The sequence below is a fragment of the Schistocerca serialis genome, chromosome 9 (genome assembly GCF_023864345.2).
Source record: "Schistocerca serialis cubense isolate TAMUIC-IGC-003099 chromosome 9, iqSchSeri2.2, whole genome shotgun sequence".
NCBI lineage: Eukaryota > Metazoa > Arthropoda > Insecta > Orthoptera > Acrididae > Schistocerca > Schistocerca serialis.
Window position 1 is genome coordinate 137,000,361 of NC_064646.1, and position 25,071 is coordinate 137,025,431.

General features: G+C 38.5%; 1 protein-coding gene across 1 annotated transcript in view; it reads left to right on the forward strand.

The window, feature by feature from the left end:
- The first annotated feature begins 464 nt into the window (after positions 1 to 464).
- Positions 465 to 25,071, forward strand: part of LOC126419326 (lachesin) — a 40,394-nt gene continuing 15,787 nt past the window's right edge. The window contains exons 1-4 of the mRNA XM_050086510.1: positions 465 to 696; positions 4,546 to 4,787; positions 12,088 to 12,344; positions 24,454 to 24,717. Of these exons, the coding sequence (XP_049942467.1) occupies positions 651 to 696; positions 4,546 to 4,787; positions 12,088 to 12,344; positions 24,454 to 24,717 (809 nt within the window). The 5' untranslated portion in view covers positions 465 to 650. The remainder of the gene's footprint in view (positions 697 to 4,545; positions 4,788 to 12,087; positions 12,345 to 24,453; positions 24,718 to 25,071) is intronic.

Genomic DNA, 25,071 nt, shown 5'->3' on the forward strand with positions numbered 1-25,071 from the left:
AACGTTTGTATTTTTCTGGTTCTAATAAAACCCTATGTCATTCCAAGCATTTGTGTCAGGTTGTACCTCTGTATCTACATTATTCCGTGATTTATTCAGTTTTCAAAAATATACTGACTTTTTGATCACCTGGTACATGTACGTGTGTAACCAAGAGTCGTAATATAAAACTGTCGAGTCTGTAATTCAGAACAGTACTAATATACATAAGCGAAAAACAAAGGCTTCTGGTGAGTATGTTATGAACCAGCTGTAACAACTTGACGTTCTTTCGACTTTGACGTGCCATATAGTGTGACTACTCAGGAATTCCTCTGACCTTCGATGTTCCAAAACGTGGCAGGACGTTCAGGGAAGCGTCAATCCAGCGATATTCTTCCCTCGGACTGTCTTGGTTGTTCGCTGACATTATCTTTGATCGATCTAACATCTTTGATTTTGTCTGATGATTCAGTACTAACATCTCTGCAACTGGGTGTGTTTGGTCTCCGCCATTTGTCAAGGAAGTGTTTACTTTTGTTTTGTTGCAAAACCATAGCAACTGTTAGGAAAACTGGTGGTGTAGGTGTGGGAAGCGGTTGGTTGTTGGCTAGGTCTGTAGGTGTTGATTGACCGCATAAGAAATTTATTTTTCGATTTTGACTATTAAAATGGATTTACGGCTGTATACGATTTTCTTCGGTTTCTTCACTGTTGGTAAGTTTAGTCTTTATTTCTAGTTAACGCAACCTCTTATAAATAATTACCTGTGGCAGTCAACGAAGAAAAATTTCGCAGGTTTATGATACAATATAATATTTTCATGCACCTGGAGTTTTTTAGTTTTTATGGCTTTCGTGCTTATGTATGATTTTTGTACTTTGAACTGGACACCCGCACATGCAAATTTTTATGTATAAGAATTCCTAGGGTCATATTTTGCGAAACTATTTGTATTAGTACACTTTTTGCGACGAGGAATTTAGGCAAATAGTTGCAGACAATACTGTGATTACCAACATATCTAAATTTTTTTTCGTCTAGTGGCGCATGTTTATAAATTTCGAATCTTGTTTGCTGTGTGATAATAGAATCAGCTGTCATTTACACTATTAGCAATTGATATCATGAGTGCCTAACCACATATTTTCCCTTCTCCAACTGGTACGACACTGGGTAAAATTAGATACTAGTACGTGAACAATCATATCGGAAACAACGATGATATTAAGGTAATGGAAAGTTTATCTAATGTTAGATACTAATTAAACTTTAATCAACACATTTTCCAACTTTGAAAGCCATGGTAACATCAACGTACAGATAAATTTAAAGCTGGGGAAGTCACAGCTATGGTACTTATACATAATTGATTGACAATTCATACAGTAGAACAGTGTTTGAATAGAAGTATTAAATCTATTATAGCTAATAAAAACTGAATGAAAAGTCCAATAGTCTGCTTGAGTCGATTAGAGACTCAACACAATTTGTGTACAAATTTTAAGTTACATCTTCCATTAATGCTATGATAAAGGGAGCCACAGAGTGACAGTTGGCATAGCCAGCCAAAGTTCTAAGACCACTTCATTCGATAAAATCTGTGTCAATAATGAGTGTCTAGTCTACGAGCTTCTGGACGTTAATCACTGCACACACTCCAACAACACACAGGACGCCTCGTAACTTTCATTGTCAGCTGCTATGATTATTATTGTTATGTTTGTGACAATTACTCATACGCATGTCAGCTTTTGGACTCAATATTTTTCTGGTTAGCGTTTATGAGGGGCATTGTTTGATGCTTGACATAGGCCTACAGAGCGACTTTAATTGGTAAAGTGATGACAGTCCATAATTTTAGCAGATTGGACATCATCAGTTTTGTATCACACCGACGTAGGCAAAATGAGTAACATATTAATTAACAGAGAGGTAGCTAGTCAGAGAACTGTTATTGCAGATATTATAATTGCAAACGGATGAAAATTTTTGAAGGAAATAATAACTACTTATAGACCATGCTGAATCAGACAAAACTCATCATAAATGCCTTTACGAGGAAGTGTTAACAAGTAGTAAAAATTCAGAATAGAAAACGATAAATTTAAAGGGAAGAAAGGGGTTGACTAGACATCCTATTTCAACATATGTGTTAGGAAGCACAACAGCTGACAGCACAAACAAAATTGTCCAAGATACCAATGTAAACATTCTGATAATTCACAAGAAGAACTGAAACATTCTTAATTATGCTTACTGGAAGTAATGCAAGATGAGACATAGAGAACTATTTGAGGCCTGGAGATGGTGCCATGTCAAAGAAATGGCTGTAGCTGAGGAGTTGTGACACACAAAGGAAAATGCAGAATTATTTGCAGAATGCTTACAACAAAAAAAGTTCTTGAAAACTGGAACAATGTTGAAAGGATTTACTTCATAAGAAAGGAGACAGATAATACGTAAGTAATAATAATAATAATAAAAACCCCATTGGCCTTTTCTCCACAGTTACTCACGAAAATCATCAGAAAGTACATGAAGGGGCCCCTTTGGTTGTAGTGAGTGAGTCATTTGCAAGCCCTGGCTTGAGTGTTAAATTCAAATGGTGGCAGGTTTGTTTGGGTGGGGAGGGTGAGGTTTCATAAATGAGATTGTTTTCTATTAATTGAGGTGTGTGTTCGTATTGTTTCTGTGTTTTTAAAGTGATTTGTGAATTGTGTAATTGTATTACTGTTGTTTGGTCTCTTTTTGTGTGTTATCCATGTGTCTCAATCCCACATTCATGGGGAAGTTGGCATCTAATACATTTGATTCTTGGTTTTGTTGAACTTACTTTTGTTTTGTAAGTTTTAGTCTCTGTGTATTGGTATTAGTGTTTTAAGTTGTGCGCTATAGATTAGCTGATGTTGTCAGTACCACATTTTGTTAGTTTTCACGATTGTTTCGCCATGTGTATTGATGTTGCTTCATGGCTTTTTGTGGTATGGCCTAGGATTTTTGGGGTCTAGTGTAGCAGGGGATACAACCCGTCGGCTTTGGACAATGACGTCACAAGTCGCCAGAGAACGGTTTACCATTTTCGCTTTTGCTGTTATGTTTCAGTTTCGTTTTTTTACTGATTGCTTAATAAAGTGGATCTGTTTATTCTATCTCGTGATATTTTTTTTTTAAAGCCAAAAAACACTTATCAGCTACTGAAGGGAGCTACAACACTAAGAAGAATCGCTTCTCGTTTAGCGACTTGTGGCGTCATTGTCCAAAGCCGACGGGTTGTATCCCCTGCTACACTAGTCCCGATTTTTGTAGTGGTGTGGGTCTTTCTAGATGAGATATATAGCTTAACTGATGTTTTCAATACCAATTACCATTTGGTTGCTTGTATTGTGCATTTTTTGCTTTTTTGAATTATTGTTTGATCTTGTTTCTATCGTGGCATGTATATTTTACTATTAATGTGATTTTGCAATTGTTATCTTAGATATTTGTTCTTGCTCAAAACCCCTATTTTCCTTCAGTAGTTCCATTAGCTTCAATATTTATTAATAAGAATTTGTGTGATTCTTTACTTGATGTCTATATGATTGTACCATAGAAACATTTAAGGTTATTGGTCTCCATTTTGAAATAATATTTGTGCTGCATCTTGAGAGTTGGTATGACATTGGTCAGAGCTGACAGGTGATTTTGAACGAAATGGTTTGTTCACTAGCAGCGTATGGATATAATCAGTGACATCTATAAAAGATTAACTTTACTGTGGGGCTACATAGTCACTTAAAACATCCCTCAAATGTAAAAATTTTTTAATTCTGATCTTAATTTACTTTCCTCTTCCTATATCTTGACACATAGGTCTACTGACAGTCCATGTAGGATTCCAATGTAACTCATATCTTCTTGATTAAATTTCTTTTTACTCATTCTGTACAGGAAAAGAGGAACATTAGGACTAACATCCCATCAACAGTAATGTTATTAGAACTTGTGCATAAACTCTGATTGAGGAAGGACGAGGAACGAAGTTGGCAATCACCTTTCAAAGAAAACATCTGAGCATCCACCTTAAGCAATTTAGGAAAATCATGTAGACACTAAATCTGTTTGACTGGATTGGGATTTTTGAGCCAGTGTTATCCCTGGGACATTGTGCTAACTATTCTACATGGGAGGCATTACAGTTATCAGTTTTGTAGCCATCACTCTGTTAGTGTGCAAATCTCTAAATTTGGGTCTTCTAGTCTACACACATTTGTGTACATGTGGGGAAGTTTCTGTGAGTTTATAACATTTTTGAATAATGGTGTGCGTTGTGGGGAAATTTGTGGCCTTATTTGAGCAGCTCTTTTCTACATTGTAAACATTTCTTTAAAGGAGGATTAGTTTTGCCCCATAATGCTATTTTATAAGGTTACAAGGGACTGGAAGTACAAATATGTGACATTCTGTAGTGCATACTGTAGAAATGGCTCTCACCGCAGAATGAACTCAATTGAATTCTTGAGAAAGATTAAATATTCTCCAGGACATTCAATTTAATTAATGTTAATTGTTTTGTTTAAACAGTTTATGCTCAGCGGACACCTACAATATCATACATATCACAAGAACAAATCAAAGATATTGGTGGCACTGTGGAACTTGAATGCTCAGTGCAGTATGCCCAGGACTATCCTGTGCTATGGATGAAAGTGGATCGTAATAGGCAAGTTGATCCCTTACCTATATCAACTGGAAGTTCGTTGATTATTCGTGACAGCCGATTTGCTTTGAGGTATGATACAGCAAGTTCGACATACACCTTACAGGTAAGTACACAAAGAATGTGTATCACATACGATATGGAGATTATTACTATTATTTTTGTTAAAAATATTGGCTTCAGATACTAATGCACTGCATAGTGTGGATAACTGCTGGTGTTCCTGGCTTCACAATTACTGTATCCTCCAGATAAACTTTAAAAACAAGTACACCACATACAGAAATGACAATAAGATGTTAAATATAAGGAAAATGTGTTGTGACTGTAATCTGCTTAACCCAGGTAGTCCTGAATTATTATTATTATGGCCTGATTTTGTCCTACACACAGCAGAACATCCTGCAATTTACATAGGAGACTTCAATAGTCACCATGAACTTTGGAAGTACTCTCAAAATGATGAAAATGGGAGCATGCTTGCAGAATGGATCGAAGAGAATAATCTTCATCTAGTGTTTGATGCCAAAGATCAAGGCACTTTCAGGTCAGCTGCTTGGGACAAGGATTCAAATCCTGACTTATGCTTTGTTAGCTGCAACGAAACTGGCTTTCCCATCAACACCACAAGGAAAGTGATAGATGCCTTTCCTCACAGCCAACACAGACCTGTAATAATACAAATTGGCTGCACTGTTCCTGTCATACGATCAACTTCGCATGCTCGATGGAATTTCCAGAAAGCTGACTGGATGAAGTTTTCAACGGAACTGGATAAGACCATTCGATGGATACCTCCATCACATAATAACTATCAACGCTTTATTGGTGCAGTAACAGCAACAGCTAAAGAGTGTATGCCAAGAGGATACCGAAAAGAATATGTTCCAGGATGGAATGAGGAAAGTGAAACACTGTACCAATACTTCCAGCAAAGTGGTGACCCAGAGATAGCTACGGAACTATTGTCCAGCTTGGACGTGTCTCGGAGGCAGAAATGGGCAGAAACAGTCAAAACTATGGACTTTATCCACTCGAGCAGGAAAGCATGGAGTCTTCTGAGAAAACTGGGAGGAAGTGCACCAGCATGCAGAAAAAATTCCGAAGTAACACCAGACCAAATTGCTTCCCACATCATTACCACCTCAAGAGTACCTCCTGACAAGAAACATACAAGACACATCAGACGACAGCTTCGTGACCTTAAAAAGAAGGCATCTCCCTCATCTGAGTATACCCATCCCTTCACAGTTTCAGACATTGACTCTGGACTGAAGGACCTCAAACCTCTTAAGGCACCTGGATTCGATGGTATCCACCCAGAATTCCTGATCCATATGGGAGGAAAAGCTAAGAAATGGCTGGCAGAATTCTTCACTGACATCCTGCTGACTGGTCAAGATAATATCTGTTCTGAAACCTGGCAAACCCAGCAACAGGGTAGAAAACTATCGCCCCATTTCCCTACTCAGCTGCTGCTACAAGCTTTTTGAAAGGCTAATATATAACAGAATAAGTAGCGCTATCTTAGAGAACGTTCCAGTTGATCAGGCAGGCTTCAGACCAGGGCGTAGCTGCTGCGACCAAGTATTGTCTCTCACATCCTTCATAGAGTCAGGATACCAAATGAAGCAGAAAACATCTGTGGCATTTGTTGATCTAACTGCTGCCTTCGACACTGTGTGGAGGGAAGGCCTTATCTACAAATTTCTCCGCATCATACCCTGCAGAACAATGGCTCGACTGATTAACAGCATGCTAAGTGATCGGAAGTTCCAGGTAATCACTGGAAGCAACATAAGTAAGGAGAGGAAGCTGAACAACGGATTGCCTCAAGGATCAGTTCTCTCACCCTTACTGTTCAACCTATAGTCTATCTGATCTATCTGACACTTCGTCCAGAAAATACTGCTATGCCGATGACCTGGCTCTAGCCGTCAAACACCAGGAAATGAAGACAACAGAAGAGATTTTAGCCAATGACCTGTCTGCATTAGACAATTACTTCAAAATCTGGAGACTCCAACGCAGTGTGAGTAAAACAGAAGTGTGTTGCTTCCATCTAAATAACCAGTTGGCGAACGTAAAACCGGAGGTAAGTTTCAGAGGCAGAATTCTTCATCACAACTGGAACCCAAAATATCTTGGTGTCATCGTGGATCGTACACTATGCTCAAACAACACCTTCTTAACTTAGCTCAAAAGCTGAGGACTCGAAACAACATCCTCCATAAGCTATGCGGAACTACCTGGGGATCTTCAGCAACCACCCTGCGAACTTCAGCTCTGGGCTTGGTATACTCAAGTGCTGAGTATTGTGCACCTGTTTGGATGAATAGTCATCATACAAGGCTTGTTGATACCCAGCTGAATACGACAATGCGCATAATATCTGGCACAATCAGATCTACTCCAGTTTATTGGCTTCCACTGTTGACCGGTATAATGCCTCCTGATCTACGCAGATGTACTGCCCTTATGAGAGAATTCCACAAGATCTCCAGGAATTCTAACCTACCCGTGCATAGCGACCTGCCACTTTTAAATCGCAAGAGACTGAAATCACGTCATCCAACTCTGTGCGATGCTGCTGACATGGTTGCTAAGAATTTCAAACCTCTTGAAGAATGGAAAGGTCGGTGGGAAGCAGTGACAGATGAGCACCTGCATAACATCTTCTCAGGTGCTAAACTTCCAAGTGGATTCGACTTACCACGCAAGACGTGGTCTACTCTCAACAGAATCCTTACCAGCCATGGGCGATGCAAGGATGCTCTCTTTAAGTGGAACAAGCTGCCTGATCCAGCTTGTGACTGCGGGGCTCCGTACCAGACTGTTCACCACATTGTCAGTGAATGCAGGATTCGAGCCTATCACGGCGCCAAAGAGGACTTCCTGCTAGCAACTCCAGATGCAGTGCGCTGGATTGAAGGACTGGATATTCAGTTGTAAAGACAAACTTAAGTTTCTTGTGTGTCAATATGTACATATGTATATGTAATTTCATGATATGTCTGTATTAGCCATACGCTAAATAAAATTATTATTATTATTATTTTTTTTTTTTTTTTTTTTTTTTGGCAAAGTTGATTTATATCTTATCTACATTCATTCACAAGGTTGTAAGGAAGAAAGTAAAAACAATTTTGAGTATTTATTTTTATTTAGTATTTCCAAAAATGGGCGTCCTTTCAGAAGGACGTAAGGACAATAAGGGAATACGTTTTTGAAGTATATGACATTTCAAAATTAACTTGTTTTGGTTTTTATACTTTCAAATAAACATAAATAAATTTGAATTATGGGCTAAAACAGCTAATAAATACAAAAAACAAAGAAAATAACCTATAAACTTATTTTATGCACTAGTAGGATAAGACAAAAAGCAACAAACATGAAGTGATTCGTCACATTTTACGCACATAGTAGTAGTTTTTTTGTGGCAACTTCGACATTTCAGCTGCTTCTTCTTTTTTGTTATCTTGTCTGTTGGTAATTCAGCAACATAATGTTCTCTTCCATCAAATGTAGAATCTAAGTTTTGCCCTCTTACTAGGATGTCCTCTTCTGGTAGTGACTCTTTTGTTACTTTTAAGAATTGCAGTGACAATTTGATTACGAAACGTCAGATGATCTATGGATTCTTCGTTGTGCTTGTGAAGATCCCAGGCATTTTGCTCTGCAATGTCTATAAAATGTGCAGTGATCGGGAAATACCACTTTTTCCCTCTTATAGAGCATCTAGATTGGGATACATTTCGGTCAGCTCGATCTATGACTCCCATATGAGTATTGTAGGAGTGTAATAAGTTAGATTGAGCCAGGCTAATCCTTTTCTTTGTTCCCTGGAAAATCTTGCTACAGAGCAGAGCCAAATAATATATCCACCACTTGTGCCTCCACACCAAAATTTGAACTTCTGAACAATCGCCTAGTCTATTTCTCTTGGCTGTGTACTGATTTGTGTAAGTGACCATCATTTGAAGCACTTCGTTATCAAAAAACAGTTGGAAATATTCAAAAGTGTTCGCCCTCTCTTCATTGCAACTGTGAACATTAGAGGCCATACAGGTGTTGGATTAACTTTTTCACCACTTTTCCAGTTATATTTCTTGAGTTTTAGAACTTTATTCTTCGATAGCCTTGCTGGTTCGTTTATGGTTGTTGTTACTGTTGCCGTTTGTGTACTGCTGGAGGGTCCTGGAACATCATCAGAGGTATAGGATTGTTTCCTTGTTGCATTCACAGCATTACCATTGGTAGAAATGGTCAAATCACAAAGTGCAGTAGCATTGAGCTGACTTGCTGGTAATTTATCTACACTTGGATTTTCTTCAGCACCCGAATCTTAATCTGTTATGTCATCAGTTGAATTTAGAGGAGGGTGTAATGTTACATTCACACCAGTATTAGGTATTTCCTCATCTTTTGATTCTAATATGTCCAAAAGTTCCATCAGTGTACATCGTTTTCTGTGAATACAAAATGACAACATATTACCCTGACGTCCTTCTGGAAGGACAGTTGAAAATATTATTGAATTACAACTGACAAAAACTTTCAATCTTAATATGAACCCCTAGATAATATAGGTTAATTTTTTAAGATGTTATATGACAAGTTTCAGAATTATTGACGCAATATGAAAGAAAATATACATACCCATCAATGACAAAGTCAGTCAGTTCATCCATGGTAAAATCGGCCCTATTTTCAAGACACTGTTTCTCACTCACTATGAACGACAGTGGCAAACTGACTGTCGCAGCGTGCAACTGACTCTGCCTACTTCATATAACAATGCGTCACAGTCCGTTGCAACAGTGCATTATTCGCAAAAATAAATAATTTCAACAGTGAGTGATGTCGTCCTTCCAGAAGGACGTCAGGGTTATCTGGGTTAATGTTTGAGTTGCTTTATCCTTTCTGTAAATTCAGCCAGTACTGATGATGTTAAGGAATGATAGGTTTAAGGAGATAAAATACCGTATTTACTCGAATCTAAGCCGCACTTTTTTTCGGTTTTTGTAATCCAAAAAACCGCCTGCGGCTTAGAATCGAGTGCAAAGCAAGCGGAAGTTCTGAAAAATGTTGGTAGGTGCTGCCACATCTAACTTCTGCCGTCGAATATATGTAGCGCTACACAGGCATCCTTTGTAGGCACAAAGATAAATACTGGCGCCAAAACCTCTGCGTCAGTAAATAAAATTAAAAAAAAAAATTCAAGACGAGCTTTTTTTCTCCGTACGAGTTTCGACCACTGCATTTTCATACATTATCCAACGAAGTAAATACAAATTCCGTATTGTTCATCTTCGAATTTCAATGTACTACGAAAATCCGACTGGCAATACTGGGATTTTTGTCAATATGGCCAACTCTACGTTCTGAATTTTTTCCTGACACCTGTGAGAAGAGATGGTTGCTAATAGGAACCTGATGAAATGCGAATCACATGCAGTATTCTCTTCACCATAAGAATAATACGAATATAAACATTTTGCCATGTATTCTTTTGTGTTTGCTTCTATCTCATTTAAATCCTGACTGCCAAATAAACTACGAAACTAGAGTGAGACAACAGCAAACGCGGAAGAATATACGTATCGTGTCATGTTTATATTCGTATTACTCTTATGCCTAGTAGTGATACAGTCAGAAATGAAGCACGGCAATTGACTAGATTTTTAAATCTAAGATGACTAATTTCTGTGCAGAATTTCATATACTAAAGAAGCGGCCGCAAAGATTTTCAAACGGAGGAAAATATTCGCCAAACTCTCGTTCAGAACATGTTTTATCATACGCAGTCTATTATTTGGTTCTTGTTGATCATTATCAAAGAAAGCAGCAGTGTAAGTAACAACAAATAGCAGTGTCTTGCCATTGTTTCGCTAATGAGACGATTCCTCTCTTTTTTTTTAATTGTAGGCGGCGGTAGCGTGCACAAAAGCAAGCCATGCCGCGAGCGGCGACAAGCTGTAAACACTCATTATCAGTATGCGACAAACAATGCATGACACAGAACAGTTATGCATTTTCAGCTTAGAGTGACGTAAACACCTATAACATAGAAATCGGCACTTATCAGAGCAAAGCTAAATAAGCAGTCGATTCAAACCAGACGAAGCACGTGAAAAAGGAAGGGTATCCGCATAAATACGGACGGAGCGCCTGACGCATAGCAATGGCTACCTGGTAAAGCTTAACTGCTAAGCTTATGACTCGAACTAAACTACTGTAGCTGTATCGTCATTCATTCGACCTAAATTGTGTCTCATATTACAATGGACCAACTTTGTTTCGATTTGGAGATGCGGCCTAAAACTTTTCTCTCCCCTTGAATTTCGAGCCTCAAATTTCAGGTGCGGCTTAGATTCGGGAAAAATTTTTTTCCTTAATTTCGAGTCTCATTTTTCAGGTGCGGCTTAGATTCGAGTGCGGCTTAGATTCGAGTAAATATGGTATACACTTTTTAAAACCTGACTGCTGTCCACATTTGTGTTCCATAAAGAAGAAATTTATGTTTTTTTTTTCTGTGGAATGTGTGCTACTATATGGTTAACTTGATTCATAGTGCATGGTTCAGTTGCAGGTTACCTATCAGCTTCCAGGAGCAACAGAAAATTGATTTTAAATATTTCACATAAAAAATTAAGGTGCTGTTGTAAATTACTTATTTAGAGGTATAATCTTACGTTGGAGGTCACCTCGGTAAGACAAGTGTTACACTTATGGGCTTTGTACATAACTTGAGGCTGCATAACTCAGTGCACCAGTTACCTAGGCTATATTCATCCAGTATTTGAGAATGAGAGCACTTAGCAATTTTAAATAAATTTTATACATAATTTCAAACCTCTACAAAACTTTTTTTCTGGCATTGTCCTTCCCAGAAGACATGAAAGGGAGAAGGGTTTATTGCTTGCTGCATTTACATTGTTCATGCAGTAAAACATCAGCATTTGGGATGATGATGTAATTTAATACTAAATTTACTTACAGCACATTTTTCAGACATTATCCACGTACACCACTTAATGCACATGCAAAATTATATCATTGTATGATATGCGGGAGGTGTGACACCATAAGCATCGAGATAAGGGAGAAAATCAGCTTTTGCTTGAAACAGAGCACAAGTTGCCCAAACTATACTTGTTGGAGTTTTGACAGTGAGAGCACTTAGTGACTTCCAGCAAACTTAAACATGGTTTCAAACCATTTCTAAACTTTTTCTCAGTTACATGCTCAATGTCAAATATTCCATACATTAACTTATCTGTAAAATATTTAGCTGTATAAAACAAATTTTCTTTTCACTAGTTTTTTAGTAGTGCGTGCCACAAATTGGCACAGTTACAGGAAATAAAAATGAGCAGTTTGTAATTGTGCATGATTTTCAGATAAAGGACATTCAAGAGACTGATGCTGGTTTTTACCAGTGCCAAGTGATCATTGGTTTGAACAACAAAATAACAGCAGAAGTAGATCTTCAAGTCCGCCGTCCGCCTGTAATTTCAGACAACTCTACGCGCTCATTAGTTGTAAGTGAGGGACAGGCTGTAAGACTTGAGTGTTATGCTGGAGGCTATCCTGCACCCCGTGTTTCTTGGCGTCGTGAGAATAATGCTATCCTTCCTACTGGAGGTTCTATATATAGGTAAGAGAAACTGAAATTTCTGGTATTATTGTTATGTTCTACATATTTTTTGCCAATACTCATATGTCAACCACGTATTTCAAGAACACATGGGGAAAGGAACAGTAGTGAGTACAGAAACTAGATATGATGAGATGTAGATCAAATGTGACAAAACCTGGTTTTAAATGTATCATTGTACAATATGTGCAGTGACACGCATGTACTATAGTTTGGTTGGCACCAACTGTTGTCCTTATATTACACGTGCAGGATGTCAGTAAACTTTTTTATTGCCCCACTTACTGGATAAAAGTAAAACTGTGTCTCACAAAGTTACTTCTTCTTGTAATGTCATGACTCAGAGGTAATAACTGATACATTATAGGCTTGGTCAAAAAGTAATTGAAGATTGCATCGAAGTGTGGAAAAAACTGTTGGCTGCTGACGAAGGGACAGAACTGTGGTGGAACTGCTTCCTTTGAAAGGTGCTAGAAGCAATGAGAGTTTGTGTGGAAGGATGCATAAACTATTTGATCTGTTAGGTGTTTGTGTTTTGATGCAACACTTTCGGGTCTAAACTTTTTGGTCATGGTCCCAGTTACACACATTATTGCATCATAATCACACTCATGTCTATATCCAAAGGCAGAGTCATCAGTGAAATTCAACACTCAGCATTGAAATCACATTTATTATGAACATCAGAGCAGACCTGACCAGGACAGAGAGTGCAGCTATTTATAGAAACGTCAAATATTCCAGAGTATACAAGCATAAGATATTTCAAGAACCTTCTAGAAAAGATAAATACTAAGTAACAAATAATTGCTGGTGGTCAGGTTTGAAATGGTGAAACACTGCATGCGGCCAGCAACACCAACAACTACGCCACACTGCACACTACATACCTTGTGGCATTGCTCCTCTCCTATAGAAACAGCAGTCTGCCTTCAGAAGTTCTCATTGGAATTGATTATAGCACCCTGGGTCTAGATCTCGTCAGTGGTCCTCTGTATAGTGACGCTGTCATGTGAATGTGTTCTGGTCGTGTTGTTACATTCTCTTCACTATGGTGAGCATTAAAGGTAATACCTCCCATCGTTGACGTGCGCCTCTGGCTGTAGTAGATCTTCATCCAGAAGACGTGAACAGTGACTCTGCTCTTTTGTCTTCCTGATGAACAGTCATATTCCTTGACTTCATATGCATGTGTCCAACAGGCAAAGAATGATATGATATGGCCCAAGTTGCACTTTAGAAATTTTTCTGACAGTCCTACTTTCTGCACAGGTGTAAAAATCTGAATCAAGTCTCCTGGGCTATATCTCACTGCCCAGTGTGTGGCGTTTTAGCATTCTTTTTTTCTTATGGGTGCCCAGGATCCATATGCACTCATCTTTGCATAGGACCAATCCTCTCATGTGTAGTTTCTTGTTCTGGCAAGAGGGCCATTTTTGTGCAACGTCCAGCTCGTTGCCTAAAATTTTAAGGTGACAGTTTTAAAGTATTGTCAGGGTGGCTGGCTCACCTGTGTTTTTGAAGTGATCAGCCAGCCACATATTCCTGTGAATCTATTTATTTTTCCTCTTGTCTTACTTGTGTTTTAGTTGACAGTTTTAGAACATCTGACCATTCTTAACGTTGCCATATGTGTTAGCTAGTGTGATTGTGGAGGTGCTCATAGATGAGATTGGGAAAGAGTGTGTGATTGCTTTTTATTCTCTTTATCACATTTTCTAAGTTTAAGCCACATTAGTTTCTACTAATGTTTGTATGTCCAGTTGAAATGGGAGTAGTGTACCCATCATTGTTTCTGCCTCACGACCTTGGGGCAAAAAGAACAGTGTGAAGCTTAAATAGTGCCTTGATTTGCTGTGTTATATTTGAACGTCATGGTGAGCAGTTATTGCATCCTAATCTGTCTGTTCAGCATCAATATACACCAAAGGCATGTCTGCCAGTGTCTTATTAAAGCATTATTGTGTGGGGCCATTTGTCTATGGATGGTAGGCAGTTGTCATCCGGTTGATGTTGCAATATTAAAATTACCTCCAAACATAGTCTTGACTGGGAAAACTTCCATGCTCAGAGACCATTGCACAAGATCCTCTGTGCTTCAGAATGATCTCTTGCAAGGAGCTTCACACACTCTGTGGCCTCTTTAGATGGCACAGCTTTGGTGACAGACTATCATCCACCGATTCCCATTTGTTGAATTCGGGAACATCCCCAAGAGGTTGGTTTGAACTCCCTGAAATAGTGCTGCTGCAAGTTAGTTTGGTAATTGGGGCACATAGTTCTGTCATCGGCTTTCCTTATGTAGTGTCTAACAGACCTGACCTTCTTCTGACTGTGTCTAAAGTCTTCATGCATCCCAGGTGACCAGATGTTATAGCATCATGGAAATATAGGGTGTACATGAAGTCTGGGAACATTTTCAATTATTTATTGCACAAGAACTAAACATTGGACAGATGTCGTACATATTGCATTTTGAAGGGAAACTCTGAAAGTTTCTTTTACAAACATTTGATATGCAAACCATGAGTGACCTGGTAGATGTCAATACGGTAATTCAATTCTTGCCATACCCGACCCAGCATGGCATCATTGACTGTGGCAATCATTTTCCGTAATTCTCTCCCGGAACTGTGCAACATCATGTGATTGAAGCAGTACATACACCAGATCTTGAATGTGTCCTCTCAGAAAAAAGTCACGTGGAGTGAGATCTGGTGACCGGGGAGTCCATTTCATGAAACAGCTGTCCCCTTCTGTAGCATGGCCAATCCATCGATGCGGCAGCTCTGTGTTTAGGTTACCATGAACTTCGAGGAAAATGGGATGGGGTGTCATTGGAGCCATTTCGAGTTCATGGGATGAACGACACACCGATTTCTTTCGGTTCAGGTACCCATGAACTTCGATGAAAATGGGATGGGGTGTCATTGGAGCCATTTTGAGTTCATGGGATGCACGACACACCAATTTCTTTCGACTCCTTATGAATGTGTCTCATACGTGCTCCACATTCACTTCACTCACACTGAGACGTCCGCTTCTCTTTGCCGGGCACAAGCAACCTGTCATAGCAAATTTGTTGTGCCAGTGGTAAATGGCCTTCCTTGGTGGTGGCTTCTTACTGTACTTGGTTCTAAACATCTGTTGGACAGCTGAAGCATACTTGTTTTTGTCAAACTCCAACACACAGAAAACTTGCTCCGCACCTGAACTCGCCATGTTTGCGACTAGCGCTAACTATCAGCAAATTACCAAACTACACTGTGGTGGTATAAACTTTCCGGATTTCTCTTCAAAAGACATATGTGTGATATCTGTACAATGTTTGGATCTTGCGCAATAAACAATTGAAAGTGTTCCCGGACTTTATGTACATCCTGTACTTAAGAATAGCTGGCTGTGGATGAGCTGGGATGACAAGCAACCACTATGCCCCATGTGATTGTAGTTTCTCTTGTACAATGCTTCATTTATTAAATGGAATTTTCCTTTGCTGGCTCATGCTGCTTCATGGTTGTCTGGTTTTCAGTAGTGCTGGATCTTCCTTGCGTTCAGCAGCAAAATCATTCAGTGCAGTGATGACTGCGATTTCATCCACACTGCTGTGCTCTGCCAAAGGATTCTTTGAAATGCTGTTGACATTCTTGTATTTGCATCCAGTTTTGTATATCACTGTGATGTCATAAACTTGAAGCCTTAGTGCCCGTCTTACCAGTTGACCTGATGGATTTTTCAGGCTAGCGTAGAAAATGATGGTCCATCAGAACGGTGACTGGTTTGCCTTATAAACATAGTCAGAACTTGCCAATAGCTCAAAACATGTGCAAGGCACTCTTTACTATGGCGGGGTACAGTGGAGCCAGGAATGGATGCCCAGTAGCCATCCAATGTTTTGTTGTCAAAACATCATTGTTAAAACATCCATTTATTGTTTGTCAACTACAACAATTATGATGATACTTGGAGAAGTCAGTGCACCCACAGCATAAACTGTACATGGACTGTGAGGAGGCACGGCCGTCACCGGCCAGCCTGACAGGTTGCAGTGTTGTGCAGCCGGCGGGTGATTATGCCAGACTGGAACAAAGGTGACATGGCTCATGGCAGCAGCAGTGTTTGCCCACATGAGCAGAGGTAGACAGTAAGAAGTTTGCCTGCAAAGGCAATGGTGGCCAAATGACTACACAGCTCCAGGCTTGAATGGTAGACCTCCAGAGTAGAATGCTGGCAGCAGGTGAGGTAGGGCCGAGGGTGACCCACTGTTTGGAGGGCACTAAGTCCACAGCGTTGGACTCGGCATGAACAACAGGGCCACAGCTAGTAACAGCAGCAAGGGTGCTGATAAACTGTGATACCTCTGACTAGAAGTAAGTATTATTTATATGGGATTGGGCCATTGTTTTCTCTCTCTCTCTCACCGGTTTCTGTCACATAACCATAACCAGGACCATGGCTCAGACGTGAAGCAATCAGGTTACCAATGCCACAGTGGCTCTTCTTTTCCACTGCATCGTTGATGTCATGACTCTGGTTCCTATGCTATGTGGTAACTGCTCGGCCCAGCATTAGCTGTGGAAAGTTTCTCAATACTGTGGAAGTAATAGCTACCACATTTTCAGTGTCTTCCTGAATTTGCAACAGCCAGCTTTGGTGTAAAGTTCTGTCTCAGAATTGTTGTTATACAGTGTTAAGTGTGGAGAATACGTTAGCCTCCTTAAGGACAAGGAAAGATCTTTCTTGCACCTCATTCCAAGAAAATTGCTCCGCAGTAGTTGTTGCATGTTGCTTGTTACAGAAAACATTTATGGATTGCTGCTAGCATGAGCACATTCCGAGAAATACATGTTGCTTTCGGCAGGATGTATTTCTCATTTGCTTCTTTGAGCACAGTCACTTTTGTATCACAGAGTATGTGGTATTCTTTAAATGATGACAATAGGCATTCAACATTACGGAAAGGGAAGCCCATGAATCAACTAATTCACAGACATGTTGACTATTGACGATGACAGTAGTGAGATTTCCTTACATCTTGGTTACTGTCATTGATGGATTTGCATATGAGCTGGCTTCACCTCCATAGGTGGTCGTCTCACTCAGTTTTCCTGAAGTAGGTGGCTAGATGGGTGGCTGATACGTCTGTACAGAGACTGGGAACTGCTACAGTGTGGGAGTGAACTTGTCCAGGGTGCGGCAATGGGCTTCATCCCACAGGTTGACTATAATCGTCCGCGGTTGGCTGGCGTGAATAAAACTGTTGTGACGGTTGATGTACAAGGGTGTAGTAGTCACTGAAAACTCACCTTCTTCCTCTGGAGTAGCGTACGACACATCTGGGTTGTCCACAGTGAAGACGCACTGGTGTGGTGTTCTCTGCCCTCCAAATACCTCTTCTTCTATGGGGCATCATACGTTGTGTGAGAGTTGGTTGTACCTGTGTTAGTTGGGTACTAGGTTGTTGTTTGATAGCAGTGTCATCCAAGTTGGTATAGTCCATTCTTTCTGGCCTTTCATCTGATGGCGGAGGTAGGTGCATAAGATCGATGCACCTCTTCAGCATTCTCTGTTACCTTCTGATGTGCTGGGTCAAACACGGATGAATGCCTGATGTTCAACGGACTTAATGCCGGCTTGGAATCCATTGCTCCACTGAAAATATGCACTGCCCTGCTCATATAGATGATGGCTTTTACATTGCCTAATTGGAGTCACACTGATGTAGATGTTGATAAGTACCCAACTTCTCCACGAGACTGTGTCATATCATGACCACATTCATGTCCAAATTTGAAAGCAGGGTTGTCAGTGGAATGATGTAAAACCCGTAGCACTGAAATCACATTTATTATGAACAGTGACTGACAGCCAGATCAGAACAAAATTCCTGGACAGAAAGTGCAGCTATTTTTAGAAACATCGAATATTCCAGAAAGGTAATATTTAGATAAACATTGAATATTCCAGAATGCTGATATTTAGACATACATTTAATATTCCAGGATATACAGACATAAGATATTTCAAGAACCTTCCAGAAATAGTGAGTGTTAAACAACTGATAATTGCTGGTGGTTGGGTTTCAGCTGGTGGTGGTTGGGTTTCAACTGGCGACTTGCAGCTCCCCAGCCAGTTATGCTAACCACCATGCCACAGTGCATCATAGCTTACAACAATATTGTTAGTACGTTGTAGTTTTGAAACAGTTGTCAAGCTGAGATGTCTAAACCCAAACTGATTGTAAACCCCCTAATTACCTGCGTCACCTCTTCATTACCTTTTCTTTCATCCAGCTTCTCCTAATTTGCTCATGAAGAAAATTGTTGTTTGATGGACAGGTTCTGGCTTTATCAAGATTTTCTGATGTCTAGTTTTTCACAAAGTACAGACATATTATGTCTTCCAGTGTTATCTGTTACCCTTGTATCTATACATTTTTCTCAGGATAATGTAATGTACTCTTATCTGCATTATAAAATCCCATTCAATTAATGTGGCATATGAAATGTTCAAACTAGGAACTTACACTTAAATTTTGTTACCTACATGTACTGCTCCTTGCATACTTAAATGTGTTTGTACTGAACCCATTTACTTACTGCTCTGCTGATAATCCTTATTAATCATAGAGAAGGTGCATTATTTAATGTTAACATTAGCAACACATGGTGTATTATGTACCCATTGATGATAAGTGGCTATTTGTTGGTACTGCTTTATCATTTATTGCAATGCAGTGTTAAATCTTACAGTGATTACACATAACATTTAAGCTTGTGCTTAACAATAGTTATGTTATAAATGCCAATTTGTTACATTGGAATAACTTACTTGCAAAATAATTGTCTTCAATCTCGGGTGAATGCACACTGCATTTCTTACAGAGTATGTTTAAAAATGACTTATGCAAACAAAATCATTTTAAGAACTACATTGTTTTGTTGTGGAGCTAACTTGTCTTTCCTTGAATTCCACATCTGGCTTTTTTTCTTCATTAACTGCTCTTGTATATGTGTCGCTTAAGCTTTGCAATAATGCAGATACGTGCTAACATAATTCTTTAGAAAAACTCTACGTGGATGTTTCTCATTATTTTAAACACCATCTGTGTATTCTTATTAGCTTATATTAACTATATTCGGTAGTGCATAACATATAGCCTCTGTCCCTCTTGTCATTTGCGTCACTGAATATTTATTGGACATTTTGTGAAACAGTATCAACCCCCTTCCCCTCCCCTTCCCTGTTGTTTTATTGTAATCGGGTATAATGTGAAGCATATTAGTTCACTCATCTTCGTAGTACATTGTGAAAATTAGTACATCACATTTTTTACGTCCAAGTGCGTATGATACCATAGTATCTTTCTGGTATCCGAAAACTGCTGAACCGATTTCTCTAAATGATTTTGTTTCATAGTGGAGAGAGCACCAGCAGATAACTAATACACCAGTTGTCTATTGTCACATTTCTATTTGTGCCTTTTATCAGCTTGGTTATTCTACACACAATATCAAATGACTTATTAGAAGCACAAAATGGTCGTTTGGGCAGTTTGCCACAATAAGCTTCCAACAAACCAGTGTAAAATCACATCACACAGAGCAAATATTTTGATGCCATATTTAGCTGGTTTGTTGGGAATTTATTGTATGAAGCTGGAATGACCTCTGAATGTTTCTGTGTGCTCATTAATAGTAACAAATTCCCCAGGATTGTAACTGTTCATGCAGTTTTTCACAAATGCCTCCAGAGAGTTCCTAATACCTGTCAACCCATGTTTTACATCTCATATCCCAGTTTCTTTGTCATCAAATCTAATAGACCTGAGAAGTAATAAAAATCTCTTATAACTCTTGCAGAATCTCAAAACAACCATTCCAGTTCCATCATTTGACCAAAGTTCTAATTGTGTGGTTTCCACCTTTGAGGCCAGCCAAATGAAGAACACACAATACTGCAAATTTGATGAGTTTCTATCACACAGGAAAGGGATTATAAATGTGTGGGGATTTTAATGTATATTTCTTGAAGGAATCGGACAGGAAGAGTAATCTAGAGGTGCTTTTAGCCACTTACAATTTGGTATCAGTCATAATTTTCCTACTAGAGTTGTTCAAGACAGCAGTACCCTTAGAGATAACGTATTCACTAAACAAGAAGAAGTTAAGAAGACACATATCTATCCAGCTGTAAACAGATTGTCAGATATGATACACAGTTAATCACACTATATAACTTAGCTCCATGTACTGTACACTAAAAAACTGTGAGGCTCATTAATGACAAAACTAATGAAGATTTTAGAGAAAGCTTAAAAAAGGTAGACTACGGTGAATTTTACAAATCTAATGCTAACTCTAAGTTCAATGTACTTTTTTAATCCATTTGAATCCAATTTTTGTAAGTAATTTTCATAAAAAGATAATTAAATGTAATAACGGTGAAATATTAAAGAAACCTTGGATCACTGCAGGTTCAGAGTTTCTCCACAACAAAAAAATGGCTTGTACAAAACAGCCAGAAATACTTTCTTATTACAAACCCTACTGTAACATATTGAGAAAAGTTGTAAAAAAATCCAAGAATATGTACATCTTGTCTGAAATTGACACATCATATAACAAAATAAAATCAATGTGGAATTTTGTTAAAAGAGAGACAGGGGAAAGAAGCCACACTATTTCTGTTACAGAGAATGGGAACATTGTGAAACACAGTTCAAGTGTAGAATATTTTCCAATAATTACTTTTTACACATGGGTGACACAATTGGTGCACAAAGCTCAGCAGATAAAGCACAAAAGGACACTGAAAACAGAGGACATTTAGTGAAAAAAAAGTTAGTCTCATATCTCCATATGATATATGAAGATCATTCTGACCCTAAAAAGGAAAAGTTCATAGAGGATGGATAATATCTCCAATAAGACAGTAAAAAGTTGTGACATTACAATACATACTATTTTTAGTCACTTACATAATGCGTGACAGAGTCAGTGTGTTTTCCCAGAAAGGTTGATCAGCTATTTATACATTTATGGAGTACATAATAAATGCTTTAAATGATAAAATATTACCATTTGGTATCTTCTGTGATGTATCAAATGCATCTGATTGTGTCAATCATAACATACTAAGTTTCTACGGAATATGTAGTTGAATGACAGATTTAGTTCTTATTTAACAAAGATAATGCACAAAGTTACCATAGGCAGCTCAAGCAACACAAAGGGGAATGACAATTCATCTGTATGGAGAGTACCAAAGGGTTCAATCATTGCAGTTCTTGCTTTATGTCATTGATCTACCATTTTATTTGACTCAGGAAACAGAACTAGTCCTGTCTGCAGGTGACACAAGTATTGCGATGCCAAGCAAAGAAAACACAGAAAACAGTAAATGATGCTTCTGTTAAAATTATAGAGTGGTGTTTGCACTTTGGCGGGGGAGGACACAGTTCACCCAGTTTTGTACTATCAAAGCTATTGCACCTCCTATTAACCTAGTATACCAACAGGTAATAATAAACAGGGTAGAAAATTCTAAGTTCTTAGGTGCGTATACTGATAATAACTTAAACTGGGAAAACCATATAGTAGAGCTACTTCTGGCATAAGAATGATTGCCAACTTTGGGGATACAGAAAAGGTCAGGTATTTTGTGTATTTTAATTCACAGATGTCTTATGGAATAATGTTCTGGGTAACTCTTCACTTGGGCAAAAAGTATTCATTGCACAAAAGAAAGTACATAGAATTGTGTGTGGTGTTCACACACATACATCTTGCAGGTATTACTTCCAGCAGCTGGGAATATTAAACCACAGCCTCACAGTACATTTATTAACTTTCAAAATTTGTTATCGACACTAAACCCAACTTTGAGAGCAACAGTGATATTCTGAAGTACAATACAACAAAAATAAATGATCTGCATTATGCTTTAATGAATACAACTTTGGTACAGAAAGGGGTGAAATTGCAGCTATAAAACTCTCTGACAATCCACTTGTGGAAATAAAATGTCTGACAGATAGCAGAAATGTTTTTAAATGTAGATTAAAACTGTTTCTCTTAGATAATTCCTTCTACAATACCATACAGGAATTCTATTTTTTTTAACTGTAAATGGTAAGTGGAATGCAGAATGGCAAGTCATTCAAATGCAGAAACAGACAATGCCAAAATTAATCTGGTACTGATTACTAAGTACTGGCATGAGATACATCAATGCTCTTTAAGAGTCAAGACCAGTGAAACATGCATAATGTTCAACCATGGCTGCTACAAAAAACACTTTTACACTGGCTTGTTGGCATTCCTATTATGCAACTACAATAAGAAGAGAATGCAAACCACAGCACAATTAACTGTACAAACAGATATGATGCTAGAAATATATTACTACATCTACTCAATACAGGCTGCTCTCTGATAACTTCTACCACCATGCTGCCATGATTTTGTGTGTGTGTGTGTGTGTGTGTGTGTGTGTGTGTGTGTGTGTGTGTGTGTGTGTGTGTGAGAGAGAGAGAGAGAGAGAGAGAGAGAGAGAGAGAGAGAAACACAAGTGAGTTGGCAGTTATAAATGTGTGCATTTCACATTACATACATTGATTCATGTACAAGTGAGTTGGCAATTGTAAATGTGTGCATTTCACATTAAATACATTGATTCATGTACACATATGTTCACAGTTGCATACATCCCTACTCAGATGCCAAATTAAATTAAATAAGTTTAATGAATCAAAGAAACTTTGGTTAATCGTAGAGTTGGCACACTGGCATATTTTATACATCACAGTCACCCTCTGCCCTCTAATGGAAAAATGACATGCCTTACAGGTATCTAACTGTTCACACCTTTCTAGTCATTGTTTAGCTTATTTTTAATTGTGTCAAAGTGATTGCAGCATCAATGGGTCAAGGGCAACAATTTGTAATTTTCAAATTACCCTGTGGAGACCCATATACTATAACAATCACAAATCTTACCTCTCCCATTAGTACTCACAGGCACATACTTCTACCTCCTGATCTATACAGAATTTACTTATTTCCACATTTTTGTATTTAGATTCTGCTGCTCCTTTGTCCATATTGGATGTACATGAATATGCAGCTAAGGTTCATGATGCTGTATATCACTCAAAATACTGTTTTCTCCTCTGTTGGTGTATCTTAGTAATTCAAGCACTGATGTGCAGTTGGAGAGAATAATGATTGGATCATCCAGATGACTCTTGGTGTATGGAAGTGCTCATTGTATGACAATAATCTCTGCTGTCATTGTTATTTCTTTAGGCAGTATGAATTTCTTATGCTGTGACAACTGCTGACAATATAAGCATAATCACATCCGTCTTTATTCTTCAAAGATTACCTCTTTGCCTTTCTACAGTTGGAGGGGTGCTGAATCATTTGTGTGTTTCATAGTCAGACTGCATGTCTAATACAGCTTCTGGTTCTAAAATATTGAATTGCTAACTTGAGACATAGTGATAAAGTTATTTTTATATGTAAGCTAGTTATCGCATGTTCCACAAGAGGAGTAGTATTTTTGTTGAGGCAGTATCCGTATGTGGAACAGAAGCGAACTAAGCTATGAATATCTGGCACTATCTGATCTTGTACATGCTGCAACCATTTTAGCAAAAATTTGCATTTAATTATTTGCAGCGTAGGTGTAAAAGTGGCTCATTTACCTCAGTTAAGAGTAGTTCGTAGCAGCTTGAAGTCAATAGAAACCAAATTATTTACCCCATGCATATGTTTATGACCTATGAAAGCATGGTGATGTCTTACCGTAATAGAGTTAACTGAAGGCTTTTATTAATAGAGATAAATCACCTTGGTATTAAAAGATGGTATTTATTCTTCACCACTATATTTCTTAACTACATGAATGATGCCACTTTCTTGTACATTAGTCTAAAATTGTATTATCACTGTAATCAATTACATCTGTTCTCTATGTCTGCTGTCATAAATTAAAAGAAATTTAACATATTTTGTACAATGTTTCAGGTCAACTGTGAAGTTGTCAGTAGTTACTATTAGCAAAGATTTTCAGAAATAATTCCTCTGTATAATTTCTGTTACAGAGGGAATGTCTTGAAGATTTCCAGGATTGGGAAAGAAGATAGAGGTACTTATTATTGTGTGGCAGAAAATGGCGTTGGCAAAGGAGCACGGCGCAACATAGCTGTTGAAGTGGAGTTTCCACCTGTGATAACAGTACCAAGACCTCGTCTTGGGCAGGCTTTGCAGTATGACATGGACTTGGAATGCCATGTTGAGGCTTACCCACCTCCTGCCATTACATGGTTGAAAGATGAAACTGTCCTTTCGAACAACCAGCATTACAGGTTCGTACAGTTCACGTCATCTACTGTGTGTATTTGATTGTTTTACAGTCTGGTGATCTTGTAACAGCAAAACTGCAAACCAAGTTCTCTATGATTGTGTCCAGTGTGCCAGTGTATGATTTCCTCATGCACAACCAGTGCTCATTTACTGAGTATGTCACTGACTTTGCCCTCACTTGTCACTTCAGTGCATGTGCAGACTATGGTAGCCGAAGAAAAGAAAATCTCTAAATAAACTTTTAATCAAATAAATACCAAGCCACACTATACTTGTGAGAAGCCACCCAATCTTTACGAGACATATTGGCCTTTTGTTCTTGGAAGTCCATACATAGTGAATGAGGGAAATGTTAA